This window comes from Rhinolophus sinicus, chromosome 4, assembly GCF_057876585.1.
Source record: "Rhinolophus sinicus isolate RSI-liver-muscle chromosome 4, RSI-T2T, whole genome shotgun sequence".
NCBI classification, from domain to species: domain Eukaryota; kingdom Metazoa; phylum Chordata; class Mammalia; order Chiroptera; family Rhinolophidae; genus Rhinolophus; species Rhinolophus sinicus.
In genome coordinates this window covers 48,413,189-48,430,874 of record NC_142504.1, presented here as the reverse complement: position 1 = coordinate 48,430,874, position 17,686 = coordinate 48,413,189, and the positions used below count along the sequence as shown (strand labels likewise).

The following is a 17,686-nucleotide window of genomic DNA, read 5'->3' as shown; positions in this document are numbered from 1 at the left end:
CAATTCCTTCCACCTCCATTAAGGAGCTGGGCAGAGGAATCAGGGGCAGGGAGGGCCTCCCTCATCTTGAGCCCATGGATAATTTTACCACTTGGTTGTAACAATCATTTAATTTTTTAAATTATAAATATGCAGAGAGGTATCTGAGAAATGAAAAATGTACAACCTGAGATAGTACTAGTGTGTTTTCTTTCCTCCTTTCTTCCCCTAGGTTCTTTTTTTTTTTTTTAATCCTTTATATTCTCTGCCTTTCTTATTCTCTCTCTCTTTCCCACCCTTACCCCCTTCACCCCCCGCCCCTACCCCGACATCTGTCTCTGTCTCCTCCTACCTCTTTTTTGACATACTGATTTTAACACAGGAGAGTTGGAGGATAATTGCTAAAACTGTTCTTCTGGTCACTTTTGTAGATCTTCTTGGCTAAGAAAGGGGAGAAAATAGCCTAAGAATGAGGCCCTGATAATTGTGTGCTATTCCTGTATGCAATGGACAATTAGACTTTGACATCAGGCACAACATTTTCTCACGTGATCTTTTCTAGAAAGTAAGTAACTCATGAGAAGGAATTTTGATTGTTAATTTATGGACATCTTCCTTCTCTCGTCCTCATTAAGGATGCTGTGGAATCTATGAAAAGCAATAAAACAGGCACAATTACTTGGTAGGCCTTACCTAGGTGTGTTGACAATAGAATGTTGGTGCTGATTTATTAATCTCAATATTCATTGTTCAGTTTTAACATGAAGCCATTCCATATTTTATACAGGTTGAAAGGCTTTTATTAATGAAGCCCCCAAAACAGATCCATGGCAGAATGAGAGTGTAGCAACCTCAATTCTTAATGCATTTCACAAGAACGAAAAAATTTGGTGAAGATCTTAATGTGCCATCCCCACTTTGGTGACTTCTATGCATTCTTCTGAAATTCTTCGTAAGTGTTTTGCCTTTTCATTTCATGAACTAGCTCATGAGTAACACTTCACTATGTGATCCTGATAATCCTTTAAAAACATAAATAAAAGCAAAAACAATTTGAGTATTACCACACATGAAATTGCAAATCATGGAGCCCAACGATGTATTGGCTCCTCAGTAAATTCATCTCTGTCTGTTGACATTGAATACTCAGCCTCACATATCTGCTTCTAATCTTTCCTTCCTGTACGGGAAAGACTATCAGCGATAATTTGTATGGTTTCCCTGTTCCTTGCTTCTGTCCATACTTCTTTTGCTAGAGGTGCTCTCACTTTCTCTCTGGCAACAAGGTCGACTTCACAGGCTTTCTCTTCTTCTCGGAACATTATCTTGAAGGTCAAGTGGCCTTCCTTGATAATATAGGTTTCCTGATTTTCTTGGAGGCATATAGTTTATTGGTTAAATGTATATGTTCTGAAGCTATTTCCTCTGTCTTTGAATCCTAATTCCACCACTTACTGGCTGGGTAACTCTAGAGAAGTTCCTTAACATCTCTGCTTTATTTGGAAGATGCGGGTAACCCCTGCCTCAGTTGTCCTGATTGAGATGATGCTTATAATATGTTTATGATTCAATGGGCACATTTGGCAAAAGGAAGAGATCAATAAATGTTGGCAGGTTTTCTTTCTTAAATGCAGAATGGTGTAAGTAGCACTATTTCATTCTAGAAATACCACATACATACACTAACCAGCAATAAATCATGTAAGCGTTTATTTTTCCCTGAGACAGGACTGCCCAATGGTTCAAACTGGGGTTCCTGGAGACAAGGTTGTGTGCGTGTGAACTCCAGCTTTGCCACTTAATAGCTCTGTGGCCTTGACGGGGTACCTGGCCTACTTTCCTCGTGTGCAAATGGGGATAGACTAGTGCTGCTCATAGAGCAGTTGTGAGCGCTAAATAAAGGCACACAGAGTAAGTTCTGTTAACTATTCCTGTTGTCAGTATGATTATTATTGTTGGGAAGTGGATTTTTGCCTTGATGGTGTAAGGACAAATGAAAATTATAAATACGAGGCTTACTTCTCCCCGTTGAAAATAAGGGAAGAGACTTTTTCCCCGCCCTTCCTTTCCTTAGGGCATTTAGAAATCTTGTAATTATAAATTTTCTCTGTTTCTTAGAAATCTGTGTAAATCTTTTTAGAAACAAAATAAGGCTCTTGACAGCTTTATGACCCAAGAATGTCTTCCTGAAGGTCCTGGGAGCCATCTCTTTGAAATGGAAACATTAAGGGCAATAGCTGCCCATCTCCCAATTTCTGCGGGAGGGCAGGAGCCTAATTTCAGGGTGCCTTGCTCCAAGTTGCAAAACTACCTTTGTCATAAAGATAACAGAAGTGTATTTTTCCTTTGTAACACAAATGGTCACTCTCAACTAACCCAGTAAATTTAGGGTGAATTGTTTATGCTAAGTGATACTGTCAGGTCCTCTTGAAGACTAGTTGTTGTTTATCCTGAAAACATGTATGGGATGGGTTGTATCTGCTTGGCTATGTAAAAAGGTAAAATTCCATGTTGTCTTTGCAATCTTTTAGCAGATTGTGACACACATCATATTTTGGTTTAACGCTTATTGAATAATAAAACTCTTTTCTTTTTCTACTACCTTTATGGAGAGATTTCCTGAGTTGGGGGAAAACTTTGTTTTTAATTAAGTTACCCGTACAATGTATATTGATATATATGTATTTATGCACCTAATTGCTTATTCAATGCCTGTCCTCTTTTAGCCCAGAATTTATAATAGGAAAGGGATAATCTTTTGAACGTTTCTCAGAGAGCACTGAAATCAGTGTTATTAAAATGTAATTGACAAATAATTATCTATTAAAACCCAATTGATGCGCCCCTTTCTTCTTTGTGACTACACTACAAGCTTCTGGGAAATTATGGAAAGGCACAGCTCTTTAAAAGCATGTACTCATTCCCTCCTCCAGGAAGCAGTGAGGCTTTGTTTCTCAGGATGTGAACCTATGGTCTTGAATGAGCCTTTAGTAGGCAGGGAGTTCAGGATTGTGAGGTTTTACATGCTTTTATTATGACAAATTTAATAGTCCTGGTCCTAATTATCCATATGGGTGTTTGTTGTTATGAAATAAGACATTTAAGTATGATGTATGCTTCCTCTGTAGACCACAGGAATGTAGACCACACAGTCCAGAGGGTAATTTATAACCAAGACCTAATCAACACACACACACACACACACACACACACACACACACACACACACACACACACACACTCCCCAGCTCCCGTTAGAGATGTAACCAAGAGTTAATGCAGTTAGTACATGTGTAATCCATCACTGACTGGCTGACATCAGTTAGCCACAAATGACATGGTGGTAAGGGAGAGCCAGAGACCAGCTGCATTGCAGAATTTTAGGGCTTTCTACTAGGCAGAAGTGTTCTCCAGCTGAAAACGTTTTCGAGGTGACTCTGCTATTGAGTAAGTCAGTTGCTCAGCACCGCTTCATGGCCTCCTTGCCTCACTGCTCCAGCCTCTCTTCACTGCTTCCCCACTTCGGACTGTGCTTTCTCCTCCTGATGTAACCCGTGGGTCTCGGAACGAATCCTCCAGGCCTGCGCCCGTCTGCAGGAAATGCCCTTCCTCCAGTTTTCTAACTGTATGTTTCATATTTCATCTCAACGCACTTCCCTGGGAGGCATTTCCTGAACGCTCCCTTCTCTCTTTTGAGTCCCCATTTGCCCTAGTCATCCCTTATCAGCACCTACCTAGTTCTTCTAGATAGTGAACTCCTCGAGTGCCAAGGCCCCTTCTAGGGAGCCTCTGTCCCAAGCACACAGAGCAGGGCCCAGCACACAGCAGGTTGCTTAACAAACCTCTGGTGTTTCCTGAAAGGAGACTGAGGCATTGTTATGGAGTGAATTGTGTCCCCCCCACCATTCATAGATTGAAGCCTTAACCTCCAAATGTGACTGTATTTGGAGGTAGGGCCTTTAAGGAGGTAACTAGAGTTAAAAGGTGTCATAAGGGGGGGGTTCCTAATCCAATAGGACTAGTGTCCTTATAAGAAGAGAAAGTGACACCAGGGGCATGCATGCATAGAAAAAGGCCATGTGAAGACGCAGCAAGAAGACGGCCTTCTGCAAGCCAAGGAAAAAGGCTTCAGGAGAAATCAAACCTGCCCACATCTTGATCTTGGACTTCCAGCCTCCATAACTGTGAGAAAATATATTTCTCTTGTTTAAGCCACCCAGTCTGTGGTATTTTGTTATAGCGGCCCTAGTAGTCTAAGACAGGCATCAACAAAGCCAATCTTTTTTCCTCCCCCATATCATTCCGCTAGTTAGCTGGAGACTTGGATAGAATTCTTTAAACCTACACCAGTATCTCCATTAGTTTTTCAGTCTTATTTTCCAGTGAAATAATTTTTTCGAGTGAATCTTTTAGGAATTCCAGTTCTACACATGAAACAGAATTGAGTGCAGAATCCCACCCTGCTCTGGCTTTCTTCTCTTTCTCTAGCTCCTCCTCTATATTGTACCTTTGCAGCTCTCCAAGCATTCTTGGAACCTAGTTTGGAAACTACTGCTGTACCCAATGTGGCCTTCTCCATACAATATCACAAATCTTCCCAATTTTCACGTTCTCTCACACTGACTAAAGCATTAGAAACCTGTGAAGAAAGAAAGCCAACTGGGTCAGTAGAGGATAAGATAAGATGGATTGGAAGATACATGATTAGGATTTTAGAGAAGGAAAGGTCATTGCAATGATCTGACTCTCTTCTGGGGAGATGCTAAAGAAAATTTCAGCAGATAAAGAGAATCATCCAGAAACCAGTGTGTCCAATCCTGGTCTGGGACCCATTTTGTAAGTCAGCAAATGTCCAAAACATATACATAGCTCCATTCCAAGGTGTACTGAAGTTTCAGTAAAGCTATTTTGGTGATGACCTGGAGAAGAAAATCCTATGGCCTTGGAGAACGCTGCCCCCCAAGCTTGGCTTTATAAATGTTGTACAGGAAAGGACAGTGCTTCTCCAACTGTGACTCCGATGTTCTTGGATCTTAGTCACCTGGGTATTTGTGAATATGTAGATTCCACGAGCCCAGCTGGATTTAGTGAATCAGTATCAAGACCCCCAGGTGATTCTCCTTTGCATTCAAGTTTAAGATTGTTAACACCTGGGATTTGGAATCAGAGGAAAATTTGAATCCTGGGTTGGCCACTCCCTAGATACTATGACCAATTCATTTTACTGGCCATAGCCTTGGCTTTCTCACCTGTAAAATAGACATAACACCTATTTTACAGGATTATTTGAGGAATCAAGGTCAGCATTTAATACTTGTCTCCCATGGGGAGAAGCACAGAGCAGATGAAATAGGGTGGAATTGAGAAAAATAGTTTCTGAGATCTCCCTGTGACGTTTTCCCTAGTTTGACAAATAAAAGAAGAAATCTATATAATTTCTTATTGTGTATTTGGAATTAAGCATTTAAAAATAACTCGTGAGGGTTTTATAGGCAACAAGATTGACATCCAAGTGCTGGAAATACAACCCCATTCAGGGAATGCCTTTGGCTGGAAGGAGGAGGGAAGGTGCCAACAAACTTAACCCCAGGGGAGGATTGTTTGATGTTTTACGGATGTGGTCATACCCTCAGTCAAATCATGTCACCAGGGAGGACATTTTCCCAAAAAGCTTAAAAATCAGCTATGGTCCTTTTTCCTTATAAGTGTATTGGCCGGGATTTCAAGGTTTCTGTATGATGATAATAGCTACTTTTCTGAGCACCAACTGTCTGCCAGATATTGTGCCAAGGGCTGTACATACATCATACTGTTCAATCCCCACAAAATCCCCGAAGTGGCAAGTAATATCATTAATGCCATTTTACCAATGAGAACACAAATTCAATGGTTATGATTCTGAGTAGTATCTGTAAGGATAACAAACTAAAGACAAGCAAAATCCTGCTCTGCTGTTTTCTTGAGCATTCTACTTTGCTGTTACTCCCCCAGACAAGTCCGAGTCTTGAGATGGTCTTGCCTGTCACTCTATTCCTTTCTGTGCTCTGCACAGATGAGACTGGGGTCTCATTTAATACCAGGTTGTGAGCTTGAAGTCCAATGAATGGCATTTAATGAATGTTTGTAAAAGAAAATGCTCTGAATATACTATGCTAACATGAGAATAAAGTTCTACACATAAGATTGTTTATTATAGGAAAAAAACTGAAAGCAAACTTAATGTCTCAAATAAGAGATTGAATACAGAAATTGTGGTACATTCATACAACCATTTAAAATGAATGTAGATCTATATTAGATGAGTAACATCCATGACATTAACCGAAAAAAGCAGGTTATTAAATAGCATGTATAGTGTGGTGATCCCATTTTTGAGAATGTTTATATATGTATATGTATATGTATATGTGTATGTATGTGTATATATAATGTTTACATATGTTTATATATGGGGATCTACCCCATAATATGCTAATTAAGCTCTGAATGAGATTTAGGATGTTTGTCACTTTTTGTATTGTCTGATATTTCTTCTTCTTTTTTTTTTTACAGAGAAATGAGTATGCATTACTTTAATAGTTAGGAAAAATGTGCTATTATCATTTTGAAAATTAAATGCCTTGTAAAGAAAAGGAAATTAAACATTTGACCATCTTCAATTGTTGTGGGGACAGAGCCCCAGAAAGTAGTTTACAGGCTCTTGGCCTCACGTGGAAGGGTGCTGGCTCGGGTGGTGAATGGCCGACGGCTTTGGCTGATTGGCCGTCGGCTGTGGCCGGTTAGCCGATTGGCCGCTGGTATAACTGCTGCGGCTACGAAGGATTGCTGAGGAGCCGAGCAGAGCCAAGCAGAGCCGAGCAGAGCCGAGCAGAGCCGAAGAGAGCGGAAGAGGAGAGCGGAGAGAGAGGAGCAGAGTCGAGAGAGTGGAGGAGAGTCGTGGGTCGGTCGGTTGGCGGAAAGCGGACGGCAGGTCGGCGTCCGGTGGGCCCAGCCTCCAGTGAGACCGTGGTGGTATGACTCCCCTACCTATGGCTCCGTGGGTGTTCCTTTTCAGCCTCACCATATCCTGCGTTCTTGTGTGGGGAGCGGGAGCAGAGACCCCGCAGGCCGCCCTGCCTGAAAGATGGCGCGGCAAGAAGGCCTCCGTGCACAACAAATGGCGCAGCGAGCAGGGTCTCCCGCACGACAATTGTCTTCACGTGTTTCAGTTTGTTTCCCTAAAAGGGTGATTAGAAGATGGTCTGAAGACTAAACATTTTTTTCTAATTAAAAATTTTTTTCAATTACAGTTGACATTCAATATTATATTAGTTTCAGGTGTACAGCATAGTGATTAGGCATTTATATAACTTATGAAGTGATTTCCCTCTTCATAAGTCTAGTACCCACCTGATACCATATGTAGTTATTACAACGTTATTGACTATATTCCCTATGCTGTACTTTACATTCCTATGACAATTTGTACTTCTTAATCCCTGTACCTTTTTCACACAGCCCCCCAATCTCCCTCCCATCTGGCAACCATCAATTTTTTTCTCTATATCTATGAGGTTGTTTCTGTTTTGTTTGTTCATTTATTTTGTTTTTTAGATTCCACATGTAAGTGAAATCATATGGTATTTGTCTTTCTCTGTTTCACTTATTTCGCTTAGTATAATACCCTCTAGGTCCATCCATGTTGTCGCAAACGGTAAGATTTCATTTCTTTTTGTGACCAGTAATAGTCCATTGCAAATATGTACCAACTCTTCTTTATCCAATCGTTCACTGATGGGGATTTTGGTTGTTTCCATATCTTGGCTATTGTAAGCAGTGCTGTAGTGAACATAGGGGTGCATATATTTTTTCAAATTAGTGTTTTAGGTTTCTTCAGGTAAATACCCAAAAGTGGAATTGCTGGGTCATAAAGTAGTTCTATTTTTAATTTTTTGAGGAACCTCCAGACTGTTTTCCATAGTGGCTGCATCAATTTGCAATCCCACCATCAGTATGTGAGGGTTTCTTTTTCTCCACATCCTCACCAACACTGTTGTTTGTTGATTTGTTGCTGATACCGGTAGCAATTCTGATAGGTATGAGGTGATACCTCATTGTGGTTTTAATTTGCATTTCTCTGATGATTAGAGAGCATTTTTTTTCATATGTCTATCAGCCATCTATATGTCCTCTTCGGCCTGTGGTATTTCTAAGCATCTCTTTTGCCACCTCCACATATACTCAGTGTGCTCCTCAATATATCTCTCACTACACGCTAGTTGCATGAGTCAACAATGAAAAGTGAGATTGATGTGCACAGTATTGCAAAAGAAGAACACTCATAAGGGCTGGAAGAAGTCATAACAATGGAAAAACATAACTAATTTTTTTTCTTAGATTCCTGGAAGCAGTACTAACTTGTATTCAAGGTGATTCAATGTGTCCAGTAGATCCTAGAATCAAGGCTGAGCATGGCGGCTGCCCCCAGCACTCACAGACATTTCCCATCAGCCTATCTACACCCTATCTCTTTTCTTCGTCATTGTTGCCTTTGGTGGCTGTCACAGATAAGAGGGCTGAAGATGCTTCCCCAGAGCATATGCTATTTCTCCTTTGTCTATTGCTTGTTCACTGCAATAGGACATTCTTCTTCTACAGATAGGGAACAGATCTCTGGTTCTTAGAAAGGCTTTCCTTACCAGAGGGTAAGGGGGTCGGGGGTGGTAGATGAGGGTAAAGGGGATCAAATATATGGTGATGGAAGGAGAACTGACTCTGGGTGGTGAACATACAATGGAATTTATAGATGATGTAATACAGAATTGTACATCTGAAATCTATGTAACTTTACTAACAATTGTCACCCCAATAAACTTTAATTAAAAAAAAAAAAGAAAATGAAAAACATTTTATTTTCCATATCCATTATAATAGTTATAGAAATTTAGTTAAGGTTGCATAATAATAATAAATACCATTTACAAGTTGAACAAAAACAAAAAAAGAAAGGCTTTCCAACCTCCAACCAAGCTTAGATGATTTTATTCGTGATTCAGGGACCACTCAAAACAGACTCTTAATTTGATGTTAGAGGAAAGTTGGGGTACAAATAGGCAAGGCACCCAGATCAGCAAGAAGGCTCAACAGATGTGTCTTGCCAGCTGTAATAGGTGCTTCAGTAGCCACATAGAAATAGAAATTATCTACCATTGGACATTAAAATAAAATTCAATGAACATTCAATGATCATCCACTCCGGTCCATGGCAGGCAGGGTGTGAGGCCACCGGGCACTGCTGGTGAGCTTCCTGGTGCCACATCTGGTCTGTTCTCATTGGCCTGTGAAGCACAGAAGCACCAGCATCACCCCAACAGGCCTTTCTGGGAGCCACATGCGATCTCTACTTTAGGTAAACAGACAAAGGAAGGAGGTGCAAAGGCCGTCTTCACTGTCCACCTAAGCCTGGTTGGCTGATGATGTGGTTTTGGCAGAGCGGGGCTTCCCTGCTTTTCCTTCTGTGGCCTCTGGACTGAAATCTTTTCCTTTCTGCTAGCGGTTTATTTCAGCTCTGGGCATGGAGATTTTCACCAGGCAAGTATTCAGATCCCACTGATCTGAACAATTTCCTTTCTGTTCCCAGACTCTAGACATCTCTCTCTGAGGTGAAGCTATCATGTGTCTGTTCTTTTTCCTTCCACCTTTTCACCTCTGACTTTCTGATGTGAGCTTGACTTTTCAAAAGTCAACATGGGGATTTTCAGCAGATTACTCAATGAAAACAATTTATAGGAACCTACCCTTTTCCTTCTCCTGGAAAACACAGACTCATCCCCAATATCCAAATACCCTTTGAGAGTGCTTTCCAAACATTATCACAGTTGGTTTAAGGCCTCTGCCTTTTACACCCCCCCACATGACTGCTCATGTGTTGTTCACACACAGAGCAAGGATAACATTGGAGTATCGTGTATCTGTCTCCAAGGGTGTCTTCCCTACTGGCATTGTGTGAGCACCAACGACAAGAACTACGCATTTCATTTCTGTATCCCTGTGACCCTGTAGAATGCCGGCTCATGGTGGGCCCTCAACGTCTTTGCTGTGGAATGTGTGTACTTCTCTATTGCATGTTTTTATACAATTAGACTGTTTACTGTTTGAAGTGGTGAGGGTCTTAAAACATGCCCAAATATACAAAAAAAGTTAGTCTATGTTGTGTCTGTAATATTATGGTCTCCCGAGTGAGTGTGCATGCATGTGTACATGTATCTGCGGTTCTTTGTCTTGGAAGCAGTGGTCACAGTGGCTCTGTGAGGGAGGCCCAGACCACAGCAGGGTGGCTGCCCTTCCGATGGCCACCCCAGGGGAAGGGCTGGCTTCCAGAATGAAAGGCAGGGCTGCTTTCTCCAGTCAGGGCCACCTGATCGGCTTTTCTTTGTAACTTGTTCTGACTGTCAGGCTGTCGAGAGTTGTTACAAACAAAACCCAAACCCAACCCAGAAAACCCCACTAATAGACCCAGCGCCCTCAACCCGTACCCAGGTGACCTGCTTCCAAACGTCTCTCCGAGATTTCAGTTCTCACTGAAAACTTCCCAGAGTTCTCTTGTTATGCTTTGTTTGTACAGAAGATGACTTTATAGGAGAACATCCATTTTTAGGAAATGCTTTTTGGAAAAGTCAATGCTCATCCCCTACCAGTGTTTCCTGGGATCTCTTGCTAAACAAATGACTTACATTTGATTCCTTGTTTCAGGGTCTGCCTATGGGGGACCCCAAATTAAGACAGTATTCTTATAGGATCAGGTAGACAGTCACCTCTTTTCACTTCAGCTATTTCTTACAAAGGAATCAATTTTACTTTGTGCTATGGTGTGTGGAGCTGAGGCCGATGTGCCAGTAGCAGTTGATGCCCATCTTTGTGGGCACCATTTATGGGGAAGTGGCTGTCATCACAGCAAGCTTTAGCATGCAAAGAGAAAATATTATGGATTTCTTTAAGATGCAGGAAGAAAGTCACAAAGCATACTTAAATGTTGAGAGTGGTAAGCTGCTTTGTGAAGAAGCTACATCAGGTTTCCTTTCTCTTGACCCCTGAGACCCAGGGAGGTCTGAAAGAGTTTTAATGTGATTTCTGGAATGTACTTAACTTTTAGAGAGAAATCAGCTTAGCCCCTGGGAGAATTCCATTAGTATAATTTTGCTTTCTATTGCCTAATCTCATTAGCTCTGTTTTATGTACAGTAAGTGGGTAAAAGCTGAGTTTATGATTTGGTAATTGTGAATACATATAATTTTTGAGGGCTCAGAATGTGGAATAAAGAAGAGATTTTCTATGTGTACAAAGAGGAAGTCCAGAACTCCTGAAATGAACTGAATTGAAATAGGCAATGAGATAGGGACGTGCTTTATCTTTGAGTAGCCACCATAAAATAACACAAGGGAGGGGGAAAAAAAAGTACCAGTTACTCCATGTTTTGCTGCAACTCTCTTAATAAATAAGACCTTCGATGTAACCTTGAAACCACCTGTCAGTAGCCATCCTTACTTACATTCATTCCTACATTTGCTTATTACTTTTGCTTCATTCATTCAACAAGTATCAAGTGAGCATGTATGATGTATCAGGCACTGTCCTAGGCACTAGGGATACTAGTGGTGGACAAAAGAGAGTAAGTCCCAGCTCTCGGAGAGCTTATATTCAAGTGGGGAGACAGACAATAAACACATAAATAGATACTGTAATATATCAGGCAGTTTTAAGTTCTATGAAGAAAAAGAAATCAGAGTAAGAGGAGAGCTGCTATTTTGGGGCAGGTGGTAAGAGAAGGTTTCTCTGCATTAAGCAAGGGAACATGCTATCTTGGGGATCTCCACCTTCCAGGCGGAGGCATCAGCAATGGTAAGGACAGAAGGAACAGCAGGGAGGCCTGGGAAGCTGGAGGTAAGAGATAGGTCAACAATGTGGATAGGGCAAGTCTTGTAGGACCCTCAAACCATGGTAAGGCATTGTGATTTTATTTTGAATGCAATGGAAAGTCATTGGAGGGTAAAGAGAGGGTAGGGAAGTGATGAGAATTATGTTACAAAAGGTTCACCTGTGGCTGTATGTGGCAACGAGATTGTAGGGGTAAGTGGAAGCAGGGGGGACATTTGGGAGGCAATGAATGGTCTGGGGGAGCGGTGATGCTGGCTCAGACTGGGTTGTTAGTGGTGGAGTTGGTGAGAGAGGGGTCAGATTCAAGATGCATTCTTAAGAGAGATTGAGCAGGATTTGGTGGTAGGTAGGATGAAGTGTATACGTGTGTGTGTGTGTGTGTGTGTGTGTGTGAGAGAGAGAGAGAGAGAGAGAGAGAGATTACTTTCTCAGAGAGAGAGAGAGAGAGAGAGAGAGAGAGAGAGAGAGAGAGAGAGAGAAAATGGATGACTTTAAAGTTTTTGATCCACTTAGGTGAGTGGGGTGCTATTTACTGGGATGGGGAACACGGGGGAAAAACAGATTATTTTGGAGGCAAATCAGAGGTTTAGTTTTGTGCGTGTTAAAGTTTGAGCTGCCCCTTAGACATCTAGGTGGTGAGATAGCGTAGGCAGTTAGACATAAGGATCTGCAGTGCAAGGCAGAGGTGGGACCTGCAGACACATATCTGGGTGTCACCAGTTGTACGACAATATTTAAAACTGTAAGATCGGAAGAATTCAGTTGGGGCTGTAAAAAGAAAGGGGGCAGCCCACGGAAGAGGGCCTGTGATGTACCCACCCTTAGAGGGAGGAGAAGTGGTCTCAGGGCAGCAATGAGGAGTGAGGGGATTACTCTCTCCTTGCAGCTTCATATTAAAAAATTGAACTGCATAGCAAATAAAATAGAAGTTTCTGCTGTGATCTTCTCTGGGATAGAGTGGAAACAATAGTGCCTGGGCACGTTTCCCATCAGTCCTTTTCCCATCAGTCTGTTCTGCAGTTGGACAAGCTTGGGGCATCGAATGCTATGGAGGTGGGGATATCTGAGAGTAGAGATGGGGATATCTGACAGGGTTCTTCCTTTCCCTCTCCCCTCCCCTCAGCCCCATTCCTCTCTATCAGTTTCTCATTCTTTGCTTTGCCTTCCACTTCTTCCCCTCCTCTTTTCACTCCGCTCACCAATCAGCAGGCCTGGGCTGAATTTCAGGTGGTTCTAGGGCAGGAGGAATGGGCTTCCTTTTTTCTTTTCTTTTTTTTTGGGGGGGGAAATCAGAACTTTTTTTTAAATTGGGAATATTGGGGAACAGTGTGTTTCTCCAGGGCCCATCAACTCCAAATCATTGTCCTTCAATCTAGTTGTGGAGGGCACAGCTCACTGGCCCATGTCGGAATCGAACCGGCAACCCTGTTGCTCAGAGCTCGCGCTCTAACCAACTGAGCCATCCGGGTGCCACAAGGAATGGGTTTCCTTTTGATGCACATAGAAAGGCTTCCTTGAGGGAATGGTCACAGGAAAGGTCGTTTTTCTCTTTAAATATCCATCCCATACGTTTCACTAATTGGAAACTCATTAGAGTTTATAAAATGTCAGAATGCAAATTCTCCTGAAAGGGGAGTTTATTTGCTCCTCACAGTTCAGCATGAATTACTTTAATCAGATAATCAGCTAATTTAACTTCCTAACAGCTGGTTGAGATCAATCTGTAGTATATTCTCTCTCCATTTAAAAGAAAACAACTCACATAGGGGTGCATAAATTTTTTCGAATTAGTGTTTTGGATTTCTCTGGATAGATGCCTAGGAGTGGAATCGCTGGGTCATAGGGTCATTCCATTTCCAGTTTTTTGAGATACCTCCATACTGATTTCCACAGAGGCTGCACCTGAACCTGAAGCTGAATAATAATGAATATCAACTATAATTTAATATATATATATATCTATACACACACACACACACACACACACACAAACACACATATAGTCACAGGAAGTAGAGTACAGCATAAGGAATAGAGACAGTGGAAATGTAATGGCTCTGTGCGATGTCAGAGGGATAGTGGATGGGGGGACGAGGGTTATCACTGTGTGAGGGATATAAATGTCTAACTATTACATTGTTTTGTGCACCTGAAACTAACAATAAACCCCCCCCCCAAAAAAAAAAATCTCACTAAGAAGATGGCAAAAATTCTCAAGCTTCATCATGTATAGGGTTCACTTAGGAAACATTATAATGCAGATTCCTAGGTTCCATTCCCGAAATTCCAACTTCATAGATGGAGTTCTGATGCAGGTGGCTTGTGAACAACCCTGGGAAAATCCCGGGGTAGAGAGGCTTGACCAGAACTTTGGGGGTACTAGGGTATTTTTGTGGAGAACATGCTTGGCAAGCGGCCAGAACGAAGACCTTTGACTTGACAGAGAATGAAGGCGATCTCAGGGATTCCCTGAGAAAAGAGAGAGGAGAGGGGACGAGATCGCACAATAGAAGGGACTGGAAGGAAGCTACTGCCTTCTCTGTGCTACTGTTAGCACCCCAATCCACCCTACTAAGCATTTATCATGCATGAGGCACTATCTCATTGAATTCTTACCACCTGCCTTTGAGGGAGGTAGTTTATTATGATCCCTGTTTATGGATTAAAGAGGCCGCAAAAGTTTTAAGTGGGAGAGCCAGACCTGGAACCCTGTGTGGGTCACTCCAAATCGGACTGAAAGGCACAGTCCGAGAAGAGAAGCTCAAAGGGAAAGCTGTGACCAGATGCGCGGAGTGTCAATGACTCACTTTCCTCTGGGACCGGCGGCTTTGGTGCCCCCTGGTGGCCGCTAACCTGGTGTGCGGTCAACAGGGAGAACAATCAATGAACTGAGTCTTAGCTCCTGAGGACCCATACACACGCAAATGACTTAAAAACACCGCGCCTCCCCTGGTCAGACACACAAGACCTTTATACTACCAGTATCTGAGCATTTCCAGGAACTCGCGTTAGAGCTACGGCCCTCATCTTCTTGCCTCAGTGACACAGACACACTAATTTCCAAATTACAAGCCACAGTCTTTTAACTTGATCACAGCTGCACACACCTTCGCTACAATCATTTAGGCTCAGAGAACCGGCTTCAGTAATTTTCAGTAATCAGGAAACGCTCCTCGCTTCTGTATTCTACTAGGTTTGCTTCTATTTTTAACAGCCTCGCTGCCAAAGTACTAGAGGGCTAAAAATAGACTTCCTTATAATACAATTCATCATGCACTCAGCTGCCAGGAGGAAGCTTAATTTAAGCTTCATCCAAGATGAAATACCTTTAAAAAAACACATTATTTTCTGTGACCATTTATTAATATCATTTTTTAAGAGCCCTCGAAATGAACCCTTTGCTATAGACCTGGGGAATGAAAGAACTTCAGTGAGAAGGCTGTGTAAAGAGGTTTCTGCAAAACTATGTTGTCATCGTCTTGGCCAAGATTATAAATTGCTTTGTTTTGGGAGCTCTTTTCCTTAACTTCACACTCCTTTGGTCCCTTTTTGTTTTTAATCTTAATTCTAGATCTCTGCTTCAATTTGATCTAGGTGAATTGGATTATCTTGTAAAACTAGGCTTGCCAGATTTAGCAAATAAAAGTACAGGATGCCTAGTTAAATTTCAGATAAACACGGAACAGGTTTTTTCATGTAAGTATGTCCACAACATTGCAGGGTTTGCCTAGGACTTTCGCGGTTTCATCACTGAAAGTTTTATGATCAGGAATACCCTCAGTGCTACGCAAGTGAGGAAAGTTAATTACCCTCAATACAACATAAACCATACCCCCAGCTTGAAGATTTATCACTCCTTGACCTTTGAGAGAGAAACTTTAAAAAAAAAAAAAGCTTTACTAAGATATAATTCACGTACCATAAAATACCTCTTCAGGTGTATAATTCATTAATTTTTAGTGTATTAATAGAGTCGTGCAACCAGCACTACTAATTGTAGAATATTGTCATCACCACAGAAGCCCCATACCTCCCTATTCTCCCCTCCCTCCAGTCCCTGGAAACACTAATCTACTTTCTGTCTCTCTGGATTTGCCTTTAAAGGAAGTCATGCAGGATGACCTTTGTGATTGGCTTCTTTTAGTCAGCATAATGTTTTCAAGGTTCATCCATTGTCATGCAGGGTCTCTGGTCCCACTCCCCATACAAGAACGCAGCGTATGGTGCCCACCAAAGCTCTCTGAAAGGTGGTGGAGCAGTTTGCATGGAGGCAACACTCAGTCTCAGGAAGACCAGGTGGATTGCAGCTAGCAAGGGGGTTGGCAGAGAAGCGGACTGCAGATTGTGGGTCGTGTGGCTTCTCTGCGGATTGTGGATTGTGTGGCACCTGCTGCCTGTGTCTCCAACCCAGCAGCCAGCGAGAATATAGTGGTATGACTCCCCTATCCATGACTCCATTGGTGTTCCTTTTTGGCCTCACCATACTGTGTGTCCACCTGCCCAGAGCAGGACCAGAGACTCTGCATGACATCCATGTTGTAGCATGGATCCGTACTTCTTTTATTTTTATTGTCAAATAGTATTCCACTGTATGGGCATAGCACATTTTGTTTATTCATTCTTCTGCTGATAGTCATTTGAGTTGTTTCCACCTTCTGGCTATTATGAATAATGCTGCTCTAAACATTCTTGTACAAGTTTTTGTGTGGACATATGTTTTCATTTCTCGTGAATACTGTGTTTCCCTGAAAATAAGACCGGGTCTTATATTAATTTTTGCTCCAAAAGACGCATTAGGGAGTGTTTTCAGGGGATGTTTTATTTTTTCATGTACCACAGTCTACATTTATTCAAATAGAGTCATGTCATCTTCTTCTGGAACATCGTCATAACGTACTAAATGCGTCTGTCTGGCTGATGATCTTAATTGGGGCTTATTTTCTGGGTAGGTCTTATTTTTGGGGGAACACGGTATATACCTAGGAGTAAAATTGCTGGGTTATATGGTAACTATTTAACTTTTTGAGAAATTTCCAAAATGTTTTCCACAGTGTCTGCACCATTTTACATTCCCATCAGCAATATATGAGGGTTTCAATTTCTCCATATCTTCACCCAACAGTTGTTATTGTCTATCTTTCTGATCATAGCCATCCTGATGGATGGAAAGTAGTATCTCATAGTGGCTTTGATTTGTATTACTCTAATGACTAATGATGTTGACTATCTTTCATGTGCTTATTGGCCAGTTGTATATCTTGCGTATAAAATTTGGAGAAATGTCTATTAAATTCTTTGCCCAGTTTTTAATTGGGTTACTTGTCTTCTCATTGTTGAGTTTTAAGAGTTCTTTATATATTCTGGATATAATTCCCTTATCAGATATATAATTTGCAAATATTTTTTCCCAATCTGTGGCTTGTCTAAGAAACCTTTTTTTAATCCAGTGTTTCCCAAATATTAAAACGAATGATTTTAGGCAGAGTGGGGAGGGAAAAGTTTTGTAAGTATAGTGCCTTCCTGTATCGCTAACCTTTTGTGCAATGTGCGACACACAGTTGTGGCTGGTAAATATCTGAAATAAAGATTAAATCTGTAGCTGACTAAACTGGGGATTCTCCTACCTCTCTTTACTGTAGGTGTGGAGTTGTGATTTTTCGTTTGTTTGTCCCATAATTTAAAGAATTCTAAAAGGCTTTCTGAGGTCTGAAAAATCTCCTTTATCTGTTACTAACATTTCCATCACCATTAAATATGACTAAGGCATTGAAGGGCTTGGTTAAAATGAGCTATA

At 41.6% G+C, this 17,686-nt stretch overlaps 1 protein-coding gene and 1 long non-coding RNA gene across 6 annotated transcripts in view; one reads left to right on the top strand and one right to left on the bottom strand.

Moving 5' to 3' along the window:
- The window catches only part of LHFPL3 (LHFPL tetraspan subfamily member 3), a 547,865-nt gene that overhangs the window by 8,650 nt on the left and 521,529 nt on the right, over nucleotides 1-17,686 (bottom strand). The window contains exon 3 of one of the 5 annotated variants that reach the window (XM_088797798.1): nucleotides 6,893-7,196. The exons of 3 other annotated variants lie outside the window; for them this stretch is intronic. In XM_088797798.1, the coding sequence (XP_088653924.1) occupies nucleotides 7,036-7,196 (161 nt within the window). In that variant the 3' untranslated portion in view covers nucleotides 6,893-7,035. Of the gene's footprint in view, nucleotides 1-6,892; nucleotides 7,197-17,686 lie in introns of those variants that run through there. One more of the 5 variants, XM_074340618.2, reaches the window with a different exon arrangement.
- LOC141573190 (uncharacterized) lies at nucleotides 304-6,706 on the top strand. Its single transcript, XR_016021083.1, has 3 exons — nucleotides 304-544; nucleotides 767-931; nucleotides 6,532-6,706. It is a non-coding gene; the product is annotated as an uncharacterized LOC141573190 (long non-coding RNA).